The following is an 18,376-nucleotide window of genomic DNA, read 5'->3' as shown; positions in this document are numbered from 1 at the left end:
AGTGGTAGCACAACACAGATGTGAAAGTGAGCGGGGTAGTGGGCTACCCACCAGCACCAGCTAACTAGTGGGTGGGTGATTATATCTCGTTAAAATTCTTATGGCTTGTCTTCCACCTTCGGCAAAAGCATAATCCCTATAAATAGCTTAGGGTTTGTATTTAGTGTCGCACCAAACCAGTGAACTTTTGAACTTTCACAATTCTGACTTTCCTTCTAAATATTTGTTACTGTACAGCATAAACGGTAATATATATCCAAAATTCCGCTCAACATTAATTTTAATACTTTGTCCAAAATGTTAGGAATAACATCTTAGAATCATTAGGACATACAACTGATCAAAAGAGGATTAATAACAAGATTGTAATATAAAGTAATATGTTATTTTCATTAGTAAAATAAATTTTTGAATATACTTACCCGATGATCATATAGCTGTCAGCTCTGCTGCCCGACAGAAAAACCTACGGGCGGAATACGCCAGCGATCGCTATACAGGTGGGGGTGTACATCAACAGCGCCATCTGTCAAGTAGGTACTCAAGTACTCGATGTCAACACAGAACCAATTTTCTCCTCGGTCCACTGGGTCTCTATTGGGGAGGACGGGTGGGTCCTTTAATTTATAATCATCGGGTAAGTATATTCAAAAATTTATTTTACTAATGAAAATAACATTTTTCAATATTAAACTTAACCGATGATCATATAGCTGATTCACACCCAGGGGGGTGGGTAGAGACCAGCATTACATGTTGACATTATTATGAGCTAAGTATTCCGTATTTCATTTTAGCAGTTATTCAAAATAACAAACATAAAATAAATAAATACCTGGTAAGGAAGTCGACTTGAACAATTACTCTGCCTTTTTAAGTACGTCTTCCTTACTGAGCCTCGCGATCCTCATAGGATGCTGAGCGACTCCTAGGAGCTGAAGTATGAAGGGTTGCAACCCATACTAAAGGTCCTCATCAAAACCTCTAATCTAGGCGCTTCTCAAGAAATGACTTTGACCACCCGCCAAATCAAGTAGGATGCGAAAGGCTTCTTAGCCTTCCGGACAACCCAAAAACAATAATAAAACATTTCAAGAGAAAGATTAAAAAAGGATATGGAATTAGGGAATTGTAGTGGTCGAGCCATCACCACTACTGCACTCGTTGCTACGAATGGTCCCAGAGTGTAGCAGTTCTCGTAAAGAGACTGGACATTCTTAAGATAAAAGACGCGAACACTGATTTGCTTTTCCAATAGGTTGCGTCGAATATACTTGCAGAGATCTATTTTGTTTAAAGGCCACGGAAGTTGCGACAGCTCTAACTTCGAGTGTCCTTACCTTCAGCCAAGCTTGGTCTTCCTCATTCAGATGGGAATGAGCTTCTCGTATTAACAGTCTGATAAAATAGGATAAAGCATTCTCTGACATAGGCAAAGATGGATTCTTAACTGAACACCATAAAGCTTCAGACGGGCCTCGTAAAGGTTTTTAAATAGAACTTAAGAGCTCTTACAGGACATAATACTCTTTCTAGTTCATTTCCAACCATACGATAAGTTTGGAATATCGAACGATATTGGTCAAGGCCGAGAAGGCAGCTCGTGTTTGGCTAGAAAACCAAGTTGTAGAACATGTAGCCGTTTCGGATGAGAATCCGATGTTCTTGCTGAAGGCATGAATCTCACTGACTCTTTTAGCTGTGGTTAAGCATATCAGGAAAAGAGTCTTAAAGGTGAGATCTTTCAGGGAGGCTGATTGAAGCGGTTCGAACCTGTCTGACATAAGGAATCTTAGTACCACGTCTAAATTCCAACCAGGTGTAACCAAACGACGCTCCTTCGTGGTCTCAAAAGACTTAAGGAGGTCCTGTAGATCTTTATTGTTGGAAAGATCTAAGCCTCTGTGACGGAAGACTGATGCCAACATGCTTCTGTAACCCTTGATAGTGGGAGCTGAAAGAGATCGTTCTTTCCTCAGATATAAGAGAAAGTCAGCTCTTTGAGTTACAGAGGTACTGGTCGAGGATACGGATACTGACTTGCACCAGTTTCGGAAGATTTCCCACTTCGATAGGTAGATTCTAAGGGTGGATATTCTCCTTGCTCTAGCAAACGCTCTGGTTGCCTCCTTCGAAAAGCCTCTAGCTCTCGAGAGTCTTTCGATAGTCTGAAGGCAGTCAGACGAAGAGCGTGGAGGCCTTGGTGTACCTTCTTTACGCGTGGCTGACGTAGAAGGTCCACCCTTAGGGGAAGTGTTCTGGGAACGTCTACTAGCCATCGAAGTACCTCGGTGAGTCATTCTCTCGCGGGCCAGAGGGAAGCAACTAGCGTCAACCTTGTCCCTTCGAGAGAGGCGAACTTCTGCAGTACCTTGTTGACAATCTTGAACGGAGGGAATGCATATAGATCTAGATGTGACCAATCTAGTAGAAAGGCATCTATATGAACTGCTGCTGGGTCCGGGATTGGTGAGCAAAAAATTGGGAGCCTCTTGGTCATCGAGGTTGCGAAGAGATCTATGGTTGGCTGGCCCCAGGTGGCCCAAAGTCTCTAGCCTACATCCTTGTGGAGGGTCCATTCTGTTGGAATTATTTGCCCCTTCCGACTGAGACAATCTGCCATGACATTCAAGTTGCCTTGGATGAACCTCGTTACTAGTGATATGTCTAGACCTTTTGACCAGGTGAGGAGGACCCTTGCAATCTCGTACAATGTCAGAGAGTAGGTCCCTCCTTGCTTGGAGATGTACTCCAAAGCCGTGGTGTTGTCCGAGTTCACCTCCACCACTTGCCTTGAAGGAGAGACCTGAAGCTTTTCCAGGTCAGACTTACTGCCAGTAGCTCCTTGCAGTTGAAATGCATTGTCCTTTGACTCGAGTTCCATAATCCCGAGCATTCCCGACCGTCTAATGTCGCACCCCAGCCTACGTCCGATGCGTCCGAGAAGAGAACGTGGTTGGGAGTCTGAACAGTCAGGGGAAGACCCTCTCTAAGGTTGATATAGTCCTTTCACCAAGTCAGACAAGACTTTATCTTTCCGGAAACCGGGATCGAGACCGCTTCTAGCGTCTTGTCCTTTTCCAGTGAAAAGCTAGATGGTATAGAAGAGGACGGAGGTGTAGTCTTCCTAGTGACACAAATTGATCCACGGATGACAGTGTCCCTACCAGACTCATCCACAGCCTGACTGGGCAGCGTTCCTTCTTCAGCATCTTCTGGATGGATAGCAGGGCTGGGGGCTGATCGTCTTGTTCAGCAACGTCCTCATCAGAGGGTTCCTCATCCGAAACTGATGAGGAAACGGCAACGGAGTGGGCAACGTCTGACTCGCTGAATCCGGTCGCACAGGTGGATGCGTGACGGAGCCGGACGCAAAATCATGGAACTGCTGCACAGTCTGTGAACTGTCAACAACCATGGGTGCGCGAGGAAGTACAGCGTCAACCCGAAACTGTCTAAACTGTCTGGGTTGTGCAGTCAACACCCTACCGGGTTGCTGAGGTTGACGCACTGCGTCACAACAAGTCACCTCTGCTGGTTGTTGAACGTCCTGAATGTCAACAACCACCTCCGAGCGTCGCTTAACATCAACGTGCGACTGGCAACCCACACTGGGTCGCATCGGTGGAGGAACCACCTTAACTGGCAGACGCGAGTAGGTTACCTCAGCGTCAACAGGGCGCACAACCGACCGGTTGGAAGGTTGTTGGCCAGAAGGAGGAACCACCTCAACTGGCAGACGCGAGTAGGTTACCTCAGCGTCAACAGGGCGCACAACCAACCGGTTGGAAGGTTGTTGGCCAGAAGGTTCTTCTCCGCATTTAAGTCCTCTATCAAGGACGCAAGCTTGGACTGCATGTCTTGCAACAAAGCCCTTTAGGGTCTACGGGAGCAGGTGTGGCAACAGACGGGGTTAGCGACTGAGGCGGAACCATTTACCATCCCTGAAAGCCTTGATATGTGTGACATAATAGTACAGCAAAACTTCAAAGGCTCACAAAAGTTGAGAAGTTGACCTGTAAACAACTTGGAGCGTCTCCTGGCTAGGCGCCAGGGCGAGTCTACCAGAATTGAGAAGTCTATCTGGGCAGAGGCATGAACTCCCAAGCCGAGAACTTCTCTCGTGTCCTATCAGACTCTCGCTCTATAAGCCAGTTTAAAAGAAGGGAAATCAAAAGCTGAATCCCTAAAACTCCTCCTGGTGCAAAAACCAGTCGCCTAGCCAACGTAACGCTCTCTAGGAGAGCGAGAGAGCACTAGCTTAACAACAACGGCTTCGAAGTAGCTAGGCCTAGTGTAAGTTCTGACGTGAGGCGAACGAGGAGCAGCAGTTACAAGATCCGGACGAAGATCCTTAAAAAATCATCATGATTTAATTAAAGTCCATAGGAGGCTAAGCAGCTTAAGGCTCCTCTCCAAATGACAGAGTCCTCAAAGGAATATCAGTAGGAGGGAGAACAGCACTTTCTCATCTACAGGAACCTAGTCCGCATTAGCAGCAGACCAGAAGGCAACGTTATGTAACTGCTTGACAGTCTGTGAACTGTCAAAAACTGAACTGTCAACCACAACAGGTGCGTGAGGACATACAGCACTGGTGCATTAGCAGCAGACCAGAAGGCAACGTTATGTAACTGCTTGACAGTCTGTGAACTGTCAAAAAACTGAACTGTCAACCACAACAGGTGCGTGAGGACATACAGCACTGGTGCATAAGTAGCAGACCAGAAGGCAACGTTATGTAACTGCTTGACAGTCTGTGAGCTGGCAACAACCAAAGCTGTGTGGGGAAGCCTCAACTCCTGACTGACTAGTCTGCTGCGGGCGAGTGGTGGTAACCACAGTGGGTTGCGGAGGCTGACGCACCGTGTCAAAACACGGCAGCTTAACTCCACCCTCCTGTTGTTGTGGTAGCACACGCACGTCAGCGGAGGGTTCCGTGCGTCTGTGAACGTCAGCATGCGTCTGGCAGGGTCGACTGCGCATGGGTGGAGGAGCTCTCACAGCTGGAGTGTGGGAGCAGGCAGCCACAGCGTCTGCTGGGCGCACAACCGTGGTAGGTTGTAGGCTAACGGGTGCAGCGTCAACCTTCTCCGCACGATACTCCTGCAAAAAAGATGCTAACTGTGTCAGCATAGACTGTAGCAAAGACCACTTAGGGTCTACAGCAGCAGGTGCGGCAACAGACGGTGTTACTGCCTGTTGCGGTACCGCTTTACCTCTCTTAGGAGGTGTGCAGTCATCGGAAGACTGCAGCGAGTCCGAACTGACCCAGTGGCTACACCTGGGCCGTTGGACTTGCGCGGAAGGGACCGACTTGCACTTAATAAGCTGCGAGACCTTGGTCCAAGGTTTCTTACGAGAAACCTCTTCCGCAGACGAGAAGTAAATGGGCTCTCTCGTCTTTGTGTGGGTGGGGCGATCTTGGGTAGATACGCCCGAAACCACGGAGGGAAAAACGTCTGTTCGTTGATCAAGGCCTGACGAACCCATAAGTCGTTCGACATTACTTCTCCCCTGGGCTTGGGAGCTTGCAAGAGGTCCCGGACTAGGTGAACGACAGGCACGAACAGACGAACCCTCGGACGCAACACTGTAACACTTTGCGCATAACACTTTATCACTTTGATTTTCTGTTTTGCACTTATTTCACTGAAATCGAAACTTTTACTGATTTCTACCTGAAACACGCAATCCTACCCTTCATTAAAAGGTAGTAATTGCGAAAACAGTCGTATAATGCAACAGAAAACATATATATAAAGATAAAGAATTCAGTGGCTGGGAAAGAGACTAAACACTAGTTCAAATAAACTACGTTTACAATCTCTCACCGCACATAGCCTGGGAACAAGAATAAAACCCTAGAAACGTTTTACCTTCTTCCCCTACAGCGACTAGGGAGGAGAGTAAAACGAGAACAACGTTACCCGCTTGAACGAAACGTTTTTTCTCCTCTCTCTCCCTCCGTCTCTATCTCTCTCTTTCTCTCTAGATTTCGCACCTGAGAGAAGAGCCCAATTATATATCGTCAAAACATGTTATTTGCTAAAGGAAAAAAAACTGAAAGGTTTTCCAAATAAAAAGTTCCTTTAATTTAGAATTTAAACCATTTAAGCTAAGAAAGAATGAACGAAACGTCAGAATCGGTTTACTCTTACTGCAAAGTGAAACCGTGATACACTCTCTCTCTATCGTAACGATAGAGCGCATGTTGAACGTCCTGAACGTCAACAATTGCGTATACTAAAAAACCAAACGTTAGTTCATCTTTGAAAACAGTACGAGACTATCAAAGAAATTCTTTCATAAAATATTACATTTAAAAAGTTTTAAATTCTTTAAAGGTTAAATACGATATAACGGGCTCAACGTTGATTAACTTCGGTTCCAAGTTAGGACCGCCTACTATCAGAAAAGGTCGCATATAAACAAAACATAAAAATTTATTTTAATAATGTTTATAATAAAAGGAAAGTTAATCGAAGAGGCCTAATAAAGGCGGAGAGATAGAAAATATATAGATCTATAACATGTTAAGCAAAATTACTAAAAACCTAAACACACTTCCGTCTAAGGGAAGTGTCGGCCATTTAAAAGTGAAAGAGAGTCCATACTCTCTTTGTCACCATAATTAAATCTATCCAAAACGAGTTCAAGTTTTGAAATGAAGATAAAACCCCTGCATAGCGAAAGCTCAAAACTGGAATAGTGTACTTCACCAAATAGTTGTGAAAACAAATCCAGTTAGTAACAGCTTATTTAGTAGGTCTTGCCAGTGGCACGACAGAGAGAAAATTGGTTCTGTGTTGACATCGAGTACTTGAGTACCTACTTGACAGATGGCGCTGTTGATGTACACCCCCACCTGTATAGCGATCGCTGGCGTATTCCGCCCGTAGGTTTTTCTGTCGGGCAGCAGAGCTGACAGCTATATGATCATCGGGTAAGTTTAATATTGAAAAATACATTATACTTCATCTACCTGTTTTGTATATGTAGATTAGGATAACCTTTTTCAATAATTACTGATTAATTTTTACCTCTGATTCATACTGAGCATGAGATGAGTAAACCCATCTTAAAACAATATCTACACCATTGGGACTTTTGATAAGGCATTTCTCCCTTATACCAGCAGGCATAAATATTAACTATAATAATCATGAATGCTTACTCAATTTCACCTGTTCTATAGTAAATGAGAAAATGTTTTAATAATACCTATAAATATTTTTCTTACCGACAAAGAGGCCAAATTCCTACACAGCTGAAACAGATAGCTAGGAATTCAACCTATTCTATTTTGACATTTATGTTTAACAATCATTCGATAACTTAACCCTTTTACCCCCAATGGACGTACTGGTACGTTTCACAAAACTCATCCCTTTACCCCCATGGACATACCGGTACGTCCTTGCAAAATGTTATTTTCATTAGTAAAATAAATTTTTGAATATACTTACCCGATAATCATGTAGCTGTCAACTCCGTTGCCCGACAGAATTCTACGGAAGGGATACGCCAGCGATCGCTATACAAGAGGGGGGTGTACTCACAAGCGCCACCTGTGGCCAGGTACTGCAGTACTTCTTGTTGACACCACTTCAATTTTTCCTCGGTCCACTGGTTCTATGGGGAGGAAGGGTGGGTCAATTAAATCATGATTATCGGGTAAGTATATTCAAAAATTTATTTTACTAATGAAAATAACATTTTTCAATATTAAACTTACCCGATAATCATGTAGCTGATTCACACCCAGGGAGGTGGGTGAAAACCAGTGTACATGTATATCAAGAAGCTAAGTATCCCGTATTTCATATTATCAGTTATTCAAAATAACAATGAAATTACAAGTACCTGGTAAGGAAGTCGACTTGAGCCATTACTCTGCCTTAAATAAGTTCGTCTTCCTTACTGAGCGCAGCGTTCCTCTTAGGAGGCTGAACAACTCTAAGGTGCTGAAGTATCAAGGGCTGCAACCCATACTAAAGGACCTCATCACAACCTTTAACCTCGGCGCTTCTCAAGAAAGAATTGACCACCCGCCAAATCAACAAGGATGTGGAAAGCTTCTTAGCCGACCGTACAACCCATAAAAAGTATTCAAGAGAAAGGTTAAAAGGTTATGGGATTATGGGAATGTAGTGGCTGAGCCCTCGCCTACTACTGCATTCGTTGCTACGAATGGTCCCAGGGTGTAGCAGTACTCGTAAAGAGACTGGACATCTTTGAGATAGAATGATGCGAACACTGACTTGCTTCTCCAATAGGTTGCATCCATAACACTCTGCAGAGAATGGTTCTGTTTGAAGGCCACTGAAGTAGCCACAGCTCCCACTTCATGTGTCCTTACCTTCAGCAAAGCAAGGTCTTCTTCCTTCAGATGAGAATGTGCTTCCCTAATCAGAAGCCTGAATAGTAAGAAACTGAGTTCTTAGAACTTGGGAAAGAAGGTTTCTTGATAGCACACCATAAGGCTTCTGATTGTCCTCGTAAAGGTTAAGACCTTTTTAGATAGTACCTAAGAGCTCTAACTGGGCAAAGTACTCTCTCCAGTTCATTCCCCACCAAGTTGGACAGGCTTGGGATCTCGAACGACTTAGGCCAAGGACGTGAAGGAAGCTCGTTTAGCAAAAACCGAGCTGCAAGGAACATGTAGCCGTTTCAGATGTGAAAACAATGATCCTGCTGAAGGCGTGGATCTCACTTACTCTTTTAGCTGTTGTCAAGCACACGAGGAAAAGAGTTTTTAATGTGAGGTCCTTAAAAGAGGCTGATTGGAGAGGTTCAAATCTTGATGACATAAGGAACCTTAGGACCACGTCTAGATTCCAGCCTGGAGTGGACAACCGACGTTCCTTTGAGGTCTCAAAAGACCTAGGGAGGTCCTGTAGATCTTTGTTGGTGGAAAGATCCAAGCCTCTGTGGCGGAAAACCGCTGCCAACATACTTCTGTAACCCTTGATCGTAGGAGCTGAAAGGGATCTTACTTTCCTTAGATGTAACAGGAAGTCAGCAATCTGGGTTACAGTGGTACTGGTTGAGGAAACTGCATTGGTCTTGTACCAGCTACGGAAGACTTCCCCTTGAGACTGATAGATTCTGAGAGTGGATGTTCTCCTTGCTCTGGCAAACGCTCTGGCTGCCTCCTTCGAAAAGCCCCTAGCTCTTGAGAGTCTTTCGAAAGTCTGAAGGCAGTCAGACGAAGAGCGTGGAGGTTTGGGTGTACCTTCTTTACGTGAGGTTGACGTAGAAGGTTCACTCCTAGAGGAAGAGTCCTGGGAATGTCGACCAGCCATTGCAGTACCTCTATGAACCATTCTCTCGCGGGCCAGAGCGGAGCCAATCCACGTCAGCCGTGTCCCTTTGCGAGAGGAGAACTTCTGAAGTACCCTGTTGACAATCTTGAACGGCGGGAATGCATACAGGTCGAGATGGGACCAATCCAGCAGAAAAGCATCCACGTGAACTGCTGCTGGGTCTGGAATCGGAGAACAATACAACAGGAGTCTCTAGGTTATCGAGGTAGCGAACAGATCTAAGGTTGGCTGACCCCACAGGGCCCAAAGTCTGCTGCAAACACTCTTGTGAAGGGTCCACTCTGTGGGGATGACCTGACCCTTCCGGCTGAGGCGATCTGCCATGACATTCATACCGCCCTGAATGAACCTCGTTACCAGCGTGAGCTTTCGATCTTTTGACCAGATGAGGAGGTCCCTTGCGATCTAGAACAACTTCCACGAAAGAGTCCCTCCCTGCTTGAAGATGTAAGCCAGGGCTGTGGTGTTGTCAGAGTCCACCTCCACCACCTTGTTAAGCTGGAGGGACTTGAAGTTTATCAAGGCCAGAAGAACCGCCAACAACTCCTTGCAATTGATGTGAAGTGTCCTTTGCTCCTGATTCCATGTTCCCGAGCATTCCTGTCCGTCCAAAGTCGCACCCCAGCCCGTGTCTGATGCGTCCGAGAGGAGACGGCGGTCGGGTTTCTGAACAGCCAAAAGTAGACTTCCTTGAGAAGAAAGCTGTTCTTACACCACGCGAGAGAAGACCTCCTCTCTTCGGAAACAAGAACTGAGACCGTCTCTAGCGTCATGTCCTTTATCCAGTGAGCAGCTAGATGATACTGAAGGGGGGGGAGGTGGAGTCTCCCTAACACGATGAACAGGGCCAGCGATGAAAGTGTCCCTGTTAGACTCATCCACTACCTGACTGAGCATCGGTTCCTTCTCAGCATGCTCTGGATGCATTCTAGGGCTTGGAAGATCCTTGGGGCCGACGGAAAAGCCCGAAAAGCTCGACTCTGAAGATCCATACCCAGGTAGACAATGGTCTGGGATGGGACGAGCTGAGACTCCTCAAAATTGACCAGGAGGCCCAGTTCCTTGGTCAGATCCATAGTCCATCTGAGAATCTCCAGACAGCGACGACTTGTGGGAGCTCTTAAAAGCCAGTCGTCTGACGGAGCCGGACACAAGATCATGGTACTGCTGCACAGTCTGTGAACTGTCAACCATGGGGAAGCGAGGAAGTACAGTAACAACCCGAAGCTGTCTAGACTGTCTGGGTCGTATAGACAACTCCTTATCGGGTTGCTGAGGTTGCCGCACTGCGTCACAACAAGTCACTTCTGCTGGTTGTTGAACGTCTTCCCAGTGACACACTGACTCCGTAAACAAAAAATCCTCTAACAAGGACTAAGCTTGGACTGCATGTCTTGCAACACAGCTCAAGGTCTATGGGAGCAGGTGTGGTAACAGACGGGGTTAGCGACTGAAGTGGAACCATTACCTTCCCTGGAAGCATGTTATGCTTAAATAAAAGTCCATAGGAGGCTACGCAGCAAAAGGCTCCTCTCCAAATGACAGAGTCCTCAAGGGAATATCAGAAGGAGGGAGAAAAGCACTTTCTCATCTACAGGGACCATATCCGAGAAAAGCTAAGTTCTCTCAGTGAGGGTTTCACTGGTGCAAAAGCAGCAGACTAGAAGGCAACGTTATGAAACTGCTTGACAGTCTAGTGAGTTGGCAACAACCAAAGATGTGTGACTGAGAAGCATGCGGTAAGGTATGCAGAGCATGCTGTATGTAGAGCATGCTGTATGCAGAGCATGCTGTATGTAGAGCATGCTGTAAGAGAAGCAGAGCATGTTGCATGGCGTGTAACATTTCTCAGAAATTCCATGACCAGTGCTAGATTGAGTAATATCGCATTACTGTCCATTGAAAGTGCACGTGCCGAGGGAATTGATTTAGACTGTTTTGTTGATGAATTTGATAGCAGGCATGATAATCGTAGAATTAAGCTGCACTAAATATACGATCTATAATCTACTTCACCTCAGGACAGGGAAACTCGCCCTGTTGGCAACACTGCATTACTTCATGCATGCTTGCATGGGGTTTTAATATCAACATAATATTCACATTACATTCATAACTCATGATTCATTTTTGTTTTGAAGATATTTTGCCATATTTGCGATTTGTTAAAAATATATTGCAAGGAATACATATATATTTTTTTATTTAAGTAATACGAATAACCTCCATTATCATAATGTTTGTGTAGGCATACATGTCTGAAATCTTAGAGCAATACTTCACCAAAAACCGTGAACAAGACTCCAAAATTATAAGCGTATCCATGAACGTCTTGCCGGAAGCACGACAGAGGAAAAATTGAAGTGGTGTCAACAAGAAGTACTGCAGTACCTGGCCACAGGTGGCGCTTGTGAGTACACCCCCCTCTTGTATAGCGATCGCTGGCGTATCCCTTCCGTAGAATTCTGTCGGGCAACGGAGTTGACAGCTACATGATTATCGGGTAAGTTTAATATTGAAAAAACTGCTATTTACATTTTTTTATGCATAATTTTGATAATTTTTTGAGAAATTTCAGGCATTTTCCAAGAAAATGAGACCAACCTGACCTCTCTATGATGAAAATTAAGGCTGTTAGAGCAATTTAAAAAAATATACTGCAAAATGTGCTTGAAAAAAAAAATGCCTGGGGGTTAAGGGTTGGAAAGTTCCAAATAGCTTGGGGGTAAAAGGGTTAATAACTAAACAATTGCAATCAGGTAATTTACCCAAACAAGCATAGCCAGCAGCTGATGAGGCCAAACCAGCAGCTGTAGGGAAGTTATTTGCAGAGCAGATGTGGACGTGCCAGCTCAGAAAATCTTCATCAGATCCTTCAAACTTTCGCTTGGAAGCCCTACGTCTCACTGGAATTATGAAGAAAGCAATGGAAAAACTTATAAACAAATGTGACAATGGCCAAAAAAAAAAAAAAAAAAAAAAACATCTTGTCAGTATTTAAGATATTAAATAGAATTCAAAGTAAAAATATTTAATAGTAAAAGATCATCCAATACATAAGATGAACATTAGAATTTTTTAATATGAAAAGAAAAAATCAAAAGAGAGAGAGAGAGAGAGAGAGAGAGAGAGAGAGAGAGAGAGAGAGAGAGAGAGAAAGAGAGAGAGAGAGAAAATTGTGCTATTATATAACTGCATGTTCTTTCCTTAAGTGATGACTCTAAAGGAAATGCAGAGGCACTAGAAATATTAAGTGTTAGTATCCACTCACCTTCCTTTAAGCAGTTTTGTACTCTTGGATTTTCCAAAGACTCTTCCCTGGAATACAAAAGAAGCCAAAATGAATAACAGGAACTTTCATACACTAATCAGTCTTTAGAAATTATTTCAAATACCTTGTATACCTGATTTTAATAGTGAATAACCATCAAATAATAATATATTCTATACAATTTTGCAAGCATTACTACAAACATGAAGAAACTAGAGGGGCACTTCGAAGAGTGTAGACCTCCGTTGCGGCAGCTTATTTCTCAACCTTTGGCTCGACCTTGACCTTGACCTTGATCTTTGACCATAACATGTATTAATTGGCATGGATTTTCATACACTAAAATATGAACCAAGTTTGAAGTCTGTGACAACGATGTCTAAACTTACGGCTGCATATGTGACTTGGATATTTTGCTTGACTGTGACCTTGACCTTCCAAAATTTAATCATTTCCAGTTTTTTACATAACAGTTAATGCCTGCAAGTTTCATTACTCTACCATTAAATTTGTGGCCAGGAAACTATTCACTTAGAAACAAACACAAACAGGAGCAAAAACATAACCTCCTTCCAACTTCGTTGGCGGAGGTAACAATTGCCAAATGACAATCTAGTTTGTATGGTCTTACAAACTTTCCACCAGACCCAAGCCTTAGAGTTGTGGTGGCCGATGTAGTAACGTCCCTGACTGGTGAACGCCCAACTGGGGTTCCAGTCCCGCTCAAACTCATTAGTTTCTTTGGTCACTATAACCTCACCATCCTTGTGAGCTAAGGATGGGGGCTTTGAGAGAGCTTACATGTGTACCCGCTGAGTCATCAGCAACCATTGCCTGGCCCTCCTTGGTCCTAGCTTGGGTGGAGGGGGAACTTGGGCGCTGATCACATGTATATATGGTCAGTCTCTAGTGCACTGTCCTGCTCGATAGGGCAATGTAACTGTTCCTTGCCTTTGCCATTCCTGAGCAGCCTTTCAACCTTTAAATTGAAGAGTTGAAACTCAATCTTGTTACAAATGATTCTCTGGTAAGCAAATTACCATAAGCCTATAAAAAAAAGCCTATACAGTAGTTTCATGGTTCATTTGTTATTTGTCTTTACTATATTTTTCTATCTTTCTTATCACTGTGAACAATTTTGTTTTGTTACTTGTATTTCTCTTATGACTTACTGTATTCTTCACTTCTAAGATTTTACATACTTGGTCACTTTTCTATCGGAACCATTGGTCTTGTGGCACTCTGCTTTTCCCTATAGGGTTGCAGATTGGCTTTTAATGATTATAACACCAATAATAATAATGAGAGAAGTTTAACCAATAATACTGTACCATAAAAAAAAGTGTCAATGCTGCGATAAGCAATACCTCACATGCACCTGTTCTCCCTTCTTCAAAACTTAAAACCGCTCTACAAAAAGAAAAATATCAATAAACAATATTTCTAATCAGCCTCTTAAAGATATATTGGCATCAAACTTGTAAGAAACCAGTCCAAATCGAACAACACTTACTTCCCATTCAGCCAGAATTTGTCCTCGGTAAAAGTCGGCGATATGGATACTGCTGTGGTGGCACACATCTGATCTTGGCTAAGCGTGAAGCTAATGGAGTCATTTAGAGGCAAGATGAGTTTCTCGTCACGTTTCCCCCCTGAAACACACACGAGTAACTTCAGTGAAATTCCCGATTTGGATTTAAAGCAATGGAAAATCAGAATGATTTGCCAGTTTTACATAAATTCCAAGTATATGACTCACATTTATGAATGTAGTCTATAATTTGGTATACCGTATTGGGAGTGTTTTTTTATGAATATGTATGCAGTGCAGTACAGTTCCTTTTAAATACATTATTTAAAAACTAAACTGTTTGGTCTATACTGGATTAACCTATCAATCATGTAAACAAGAAATCCTATAGAATTTTAGCCTTTATAATTGAACTGTTAACCCTTTTACCCCCCGGCTATTTGGAAATTTCCAACCCTTAACCCCCAGGGGGTTATTTTTTTCCCAGCACATTTTGCAGTATATTTTTTTTAAATTACTCTAAAAGCCTTAATTTTTGTCATAGAGAGATCAGGTTGGTCTCATTCTCTTGGAAAATGCCTGAAATTTCTAAAAAAAATTATCAAAAATATGAAAAAAATATTTTTTATAGCATTTTTTTGCAAGGACGTACCGGTACGTTTTGGTATTCTAACAGCTTGTTTTTCAATCAAATAAAATAAAATTATGTAAAGTTCATTGATTTGTTATATAATAGTTTTTAATGAAGCATATAATAAATTCATAAGATAGATAATAAACAAAATATACTTACAATATTTTATAACAGCAATATTAACAGGAGCAGTGCAGGTTACAGACCTCATGTTGAAGTTCTAGTTAAGTTACTATCACAGCACCACCTGAAATACATTGATATAATTATCACATATAAATAGAACAATCACACCAGCCACAGCAACAATTGGGAAATAAAAAACTAGACAAAGACACTTGTCTAACAAAGCAATATTTCTTTTTCACATTCTTATGTTGACAATACAGAAATACGATTTGTTCATCCGTTAAACTACAGATAATAGAAACAACTCGTAGCAGCTTCGGTCGGTAGCCTTTCTTGCGAGAATTCTTGGTTTGTTGAGTTTTTACGGGGAATCGGAACGCGTTTTCATTAATTTTAGTCCTGCCTGTCGAGATCGGTATTTTACCTGATTTTGGAGGATTAAGTTTTGTTAAAATGGTATAGTTTCCTCTCCAAGTCGGCAACTACCCGAAATTGGAAAGTTTTGCTATTATTCCTTTTACGCCGTGTTCCTTATTCTCCCATTTTCTCAATATGCCGATTTAGCTTATTTATCAAATTTCTTTGTACAGGTATTTTATTGTTTTTCATTTTGTAACGTCTGCCATTATACGATGTTTTCGTTTGCGTGCTTTTTCTTTGAATTAGATGGATTTGGAATGGGGTGGGATAAAGTGACATTAGCTTCAGTTAATAATTAAGGGTTGCATGAAGTAAAGTCCCATTCTTAGCCAATTAGCAAGATCACGATATAAAACACAGGGAGGGGGCATTGGCTAAGAATTTTTCACGAATAAGTCGGTCAATAAAGGACGGATAGTTCTGTCATATCTTGGAAGAGAATTGGATAGGTAATGTCATATTTGGATAAACAAAACAAAATTCAGACTTTACTCATTTCTGAAGGAATCCAACATATGATAGGCTATAAATGACAAATTCAAAAATAATTTGTATTTACTATTGATATACATTTCCAGCATAGCTGGAATCTTGCAATAAACTTTTATGTAAGGTGTCAACAACCCTCTAATGTTAGCTGGGGTCTGACTAGCAGCTCCACTCACACATTCACCCAGTGATTATATCACTTTTGATTGCAGGCAAAACTTCTTGGGGGGGAAAAGTGATGCCAGGACAAGTATAAGTAAAGAGTTCAGATTTGTATAGTTAAGAAAAATCAAAAATTTTAAACAATTTTTATTTTTCCTAACATACTCACCGAGAACTACTTTCCTTAGGAGTCACTTGGTGACCTCTCAATCTCAACCAAGATTTTCCCGCCGTTATCCCCCTATCCCGGTCCATATAGTTTCTACCCCCGCCGCCAGGATATGCCCTGAGGGCAGGATCAGGGCAGGTCACTGCCTCTCCGGGTCAGCATCGCCATTAAGTTCGACGTTTAGCCCAACTCGGCAATGGAAGGATGGCACTCGGGGACGGACGGGAGGGCCATTACCCGGAAAGTAGTTCTCGGTGAGTATGTTAGGAAAAATGTTATTTTTATAATAAAATAAATTTTTGAATATACTTACCCGGTGATTATAATAGCTGCAACTCTGTTGCTCGACAGAAAACTCTAAGGTAAAATTCGCCAGCGATCGCTACACAGGTTGCGGGTGTGCCCAACAGCGCCATCTGTCGTCCAGATACCCAGTACTCAATGTAAACAAAGAACTCAATTTTCTCCTCGTCCCACTGCGTCTCTATTGGGGAGGAAGGGAGGGTCCTTTAATTTATAATCACCGGGTAAGTATATTCAAAAATTTATTTTATTATAAAAATAACATTTTTCAATATTTAACTTAGCCGGTGATTATAATAGCTGATTTACACCCAGGGGGGTGGGTAGAGACCAGCAAAATATGTTTACATTATTATGAGCTAAGAATTTTTATTTCATTTTAGAAGTTATCAAAATAACAAAAACAAAATAAATAGGTACCTGGTAAGGAAGTCGACTTGAACAATTACTCTGCCTTTTTAAGTACGTCTTCCTTACGGAGCCTCGCGATCCTCTTAGGATGCTGATCGACCCCTAGGATCTGAAGTATCAAGGGTTGCAACCCATACAACAGGACCTCATCAAAACCCCTAATCTAGGCGCTTCTCAAGAAATGACTTTGACCACCCGCCAAATCAACCAGGATGCGAAAGGCTTCTTAGCCTTCCGGACAACCCAAAAACAACAATAAAAACATTTCAAGAGAAAGATTAAAAAGGTTATGGAATTAGGGAATTGTAGTGGTTGAGCCCTCACCCACTACTGCACTCGCTGCTACGAATGGTCCCAGTGTGTAGCAGTTCTTGTAAAGAGACTGGACATCTTTCAAGTAAAATGACGCGAACACTGACTTGCTTCTCCAATAGGTTGCGTCCATTATACTTTGCAGAGATATATTTTGCTTAAAGGCCACGGAAGTTGTTACAGCTCTAACTTCGTGCGTCTTCACCTTAAGCAAAGTTCGGTCTTCCTCACTCAGATGTGAATGAGCTTCTCGTATTAACAATCTGATAAAGTCTGACCAAGCATTCTTTGACAAAGGCAAGGATGGTTTCTTAACTGAACACCATAAAGCTTCAGATTGGCCTTGTAAAGGTTTAGTACGCTTTAAATAGAACTTAAGAGCTCTAACAGGGCATAAGACTCTTTCTAGTTCATTGCCTACGATCTCCGATAAGCTGGGAATATCGAAAGATTTAGGCCAAGGCCGAGAAGGCAGCTCATTTTTGGCTAGAAAACCAAGTTGTAGCGAACAAGTGGCTTTTTCTGACGAAAATCCTATGTTCTTGCTGAAGGCATGAATCTCGCTGACTCTTTTAGCCGAGGCTAAGCATACCAGGAAAAGAGTCTTAAGAGTGAGATCTTTCAGGGAGGCTGATTGTAACGGCTCCAACCTGTCTGATATGAAGAATCTTAGTACCACGTCTAAATTCCATCCAGGGGTAGCCAAACGACGCTCCTTGGTGGTCTCAAAAGACTTAAGGAGGTCTTGCAGATCTTTATGTTTGGAAAGATCTAAGCCTCTATGCCGGAAGACCGATGCCAACATGCTTCTGTAGCCCTTGATAGTGGGAGCTGAAAGGGATCGTCCTTTTCTCAGGTATAAAAGAAAAACAGCTATTTGAGCTACAGAGGTACTGGTCGAGGATACAGAAACTGACTTGCACCAGTCTCGGAAGACTTCCCACTTCGATTGGTAGACTCTAATGGAAGACGCTCTCCTTGCTCTAGCAATCGCACTGGCTGTTTCCTTCGAAAAGCCTCTAGCTCCCGAGAGTCTTTCGATAGTCTGAAGGCAGTCAGACGAAGAGCGTGGAGGCTTTGGAGTACCTTCTTTACGTGTGGCTGACGTAGAAGGTCTACCCTTAGAGGAAGACTACTGGGAACGTCTTCTAACCATCGAAGTATCTCGGTGAACCATTCTCTCGCGGGCCAGAGGGAAGCAACTAACGTCAACCTT

At 42.8% G+C, this 18,376-nt stretch overlaps 1 protein-coding gene across 2 annotated transcripts in view; it reads right to left on the bottom strand.

Moving 5' to 3' along the window:
* The window catches only part of Mvd (mevalonate diphosphate decarboxylase), a 58,585-nt gene that overhangs the window by 16,338 nt on the left and 23,871 nt on the right, over window positions 1-18,376 (bottom strand). The window contains exons 1-5 of one of the 2 annotated variants that reach the window (XM_068394905.1): window positions 15,184-15,323; window positions 14,925-15,012; window positions 14,114-14,252; window positions 12,601-12,647; window positions 12,098-12,235 (exon numbers count right to left, since the gene is read on the bottom strand). In XM_068394905.1, the coding sequence (XP_068251006.1) occupies window positions 12,098-12,235; window positions 12,601-12,647; window positions 14,114-14,252; window positions 14,925-14,976 (376 nt within the window). In that variant the 5' untranslated portion in view covers window positions 14,977-15,012; window positions 15,184-15,323. Of the gene's footprint in view, window positions 1-12,097; window positions 12,236-12,600; window positions 12,648-14,113; window positions 14,253-14,924; window positions 15,013-15,183; window positions 15,324-18,376 lie in introns of those variants that run through there. The other variant, XM_068394904.1, reaches the window with a different exon arrangement.

The sequence above is a fragment of the Palaemon carinicauda genome, chromosome 20 (genome assembly GCF_036898095.1).
Source record: "Palaemon carinicauda isolate YSFRI2023 chromosome 20, ASM3689809v2, whole genome shotgun sequence".
In the NCBI taxonomy this organism is placed as follows: domain Eukaryota; kingdom Metazoa; phylum Arthropoda; class Malacostraca; order Decapoda; family Palaemonidae; genus Palaemon; species Palaemon carinicauda.
This window is presented reverse-complemented; position numbering and strand designations above follow the sequence as displayed.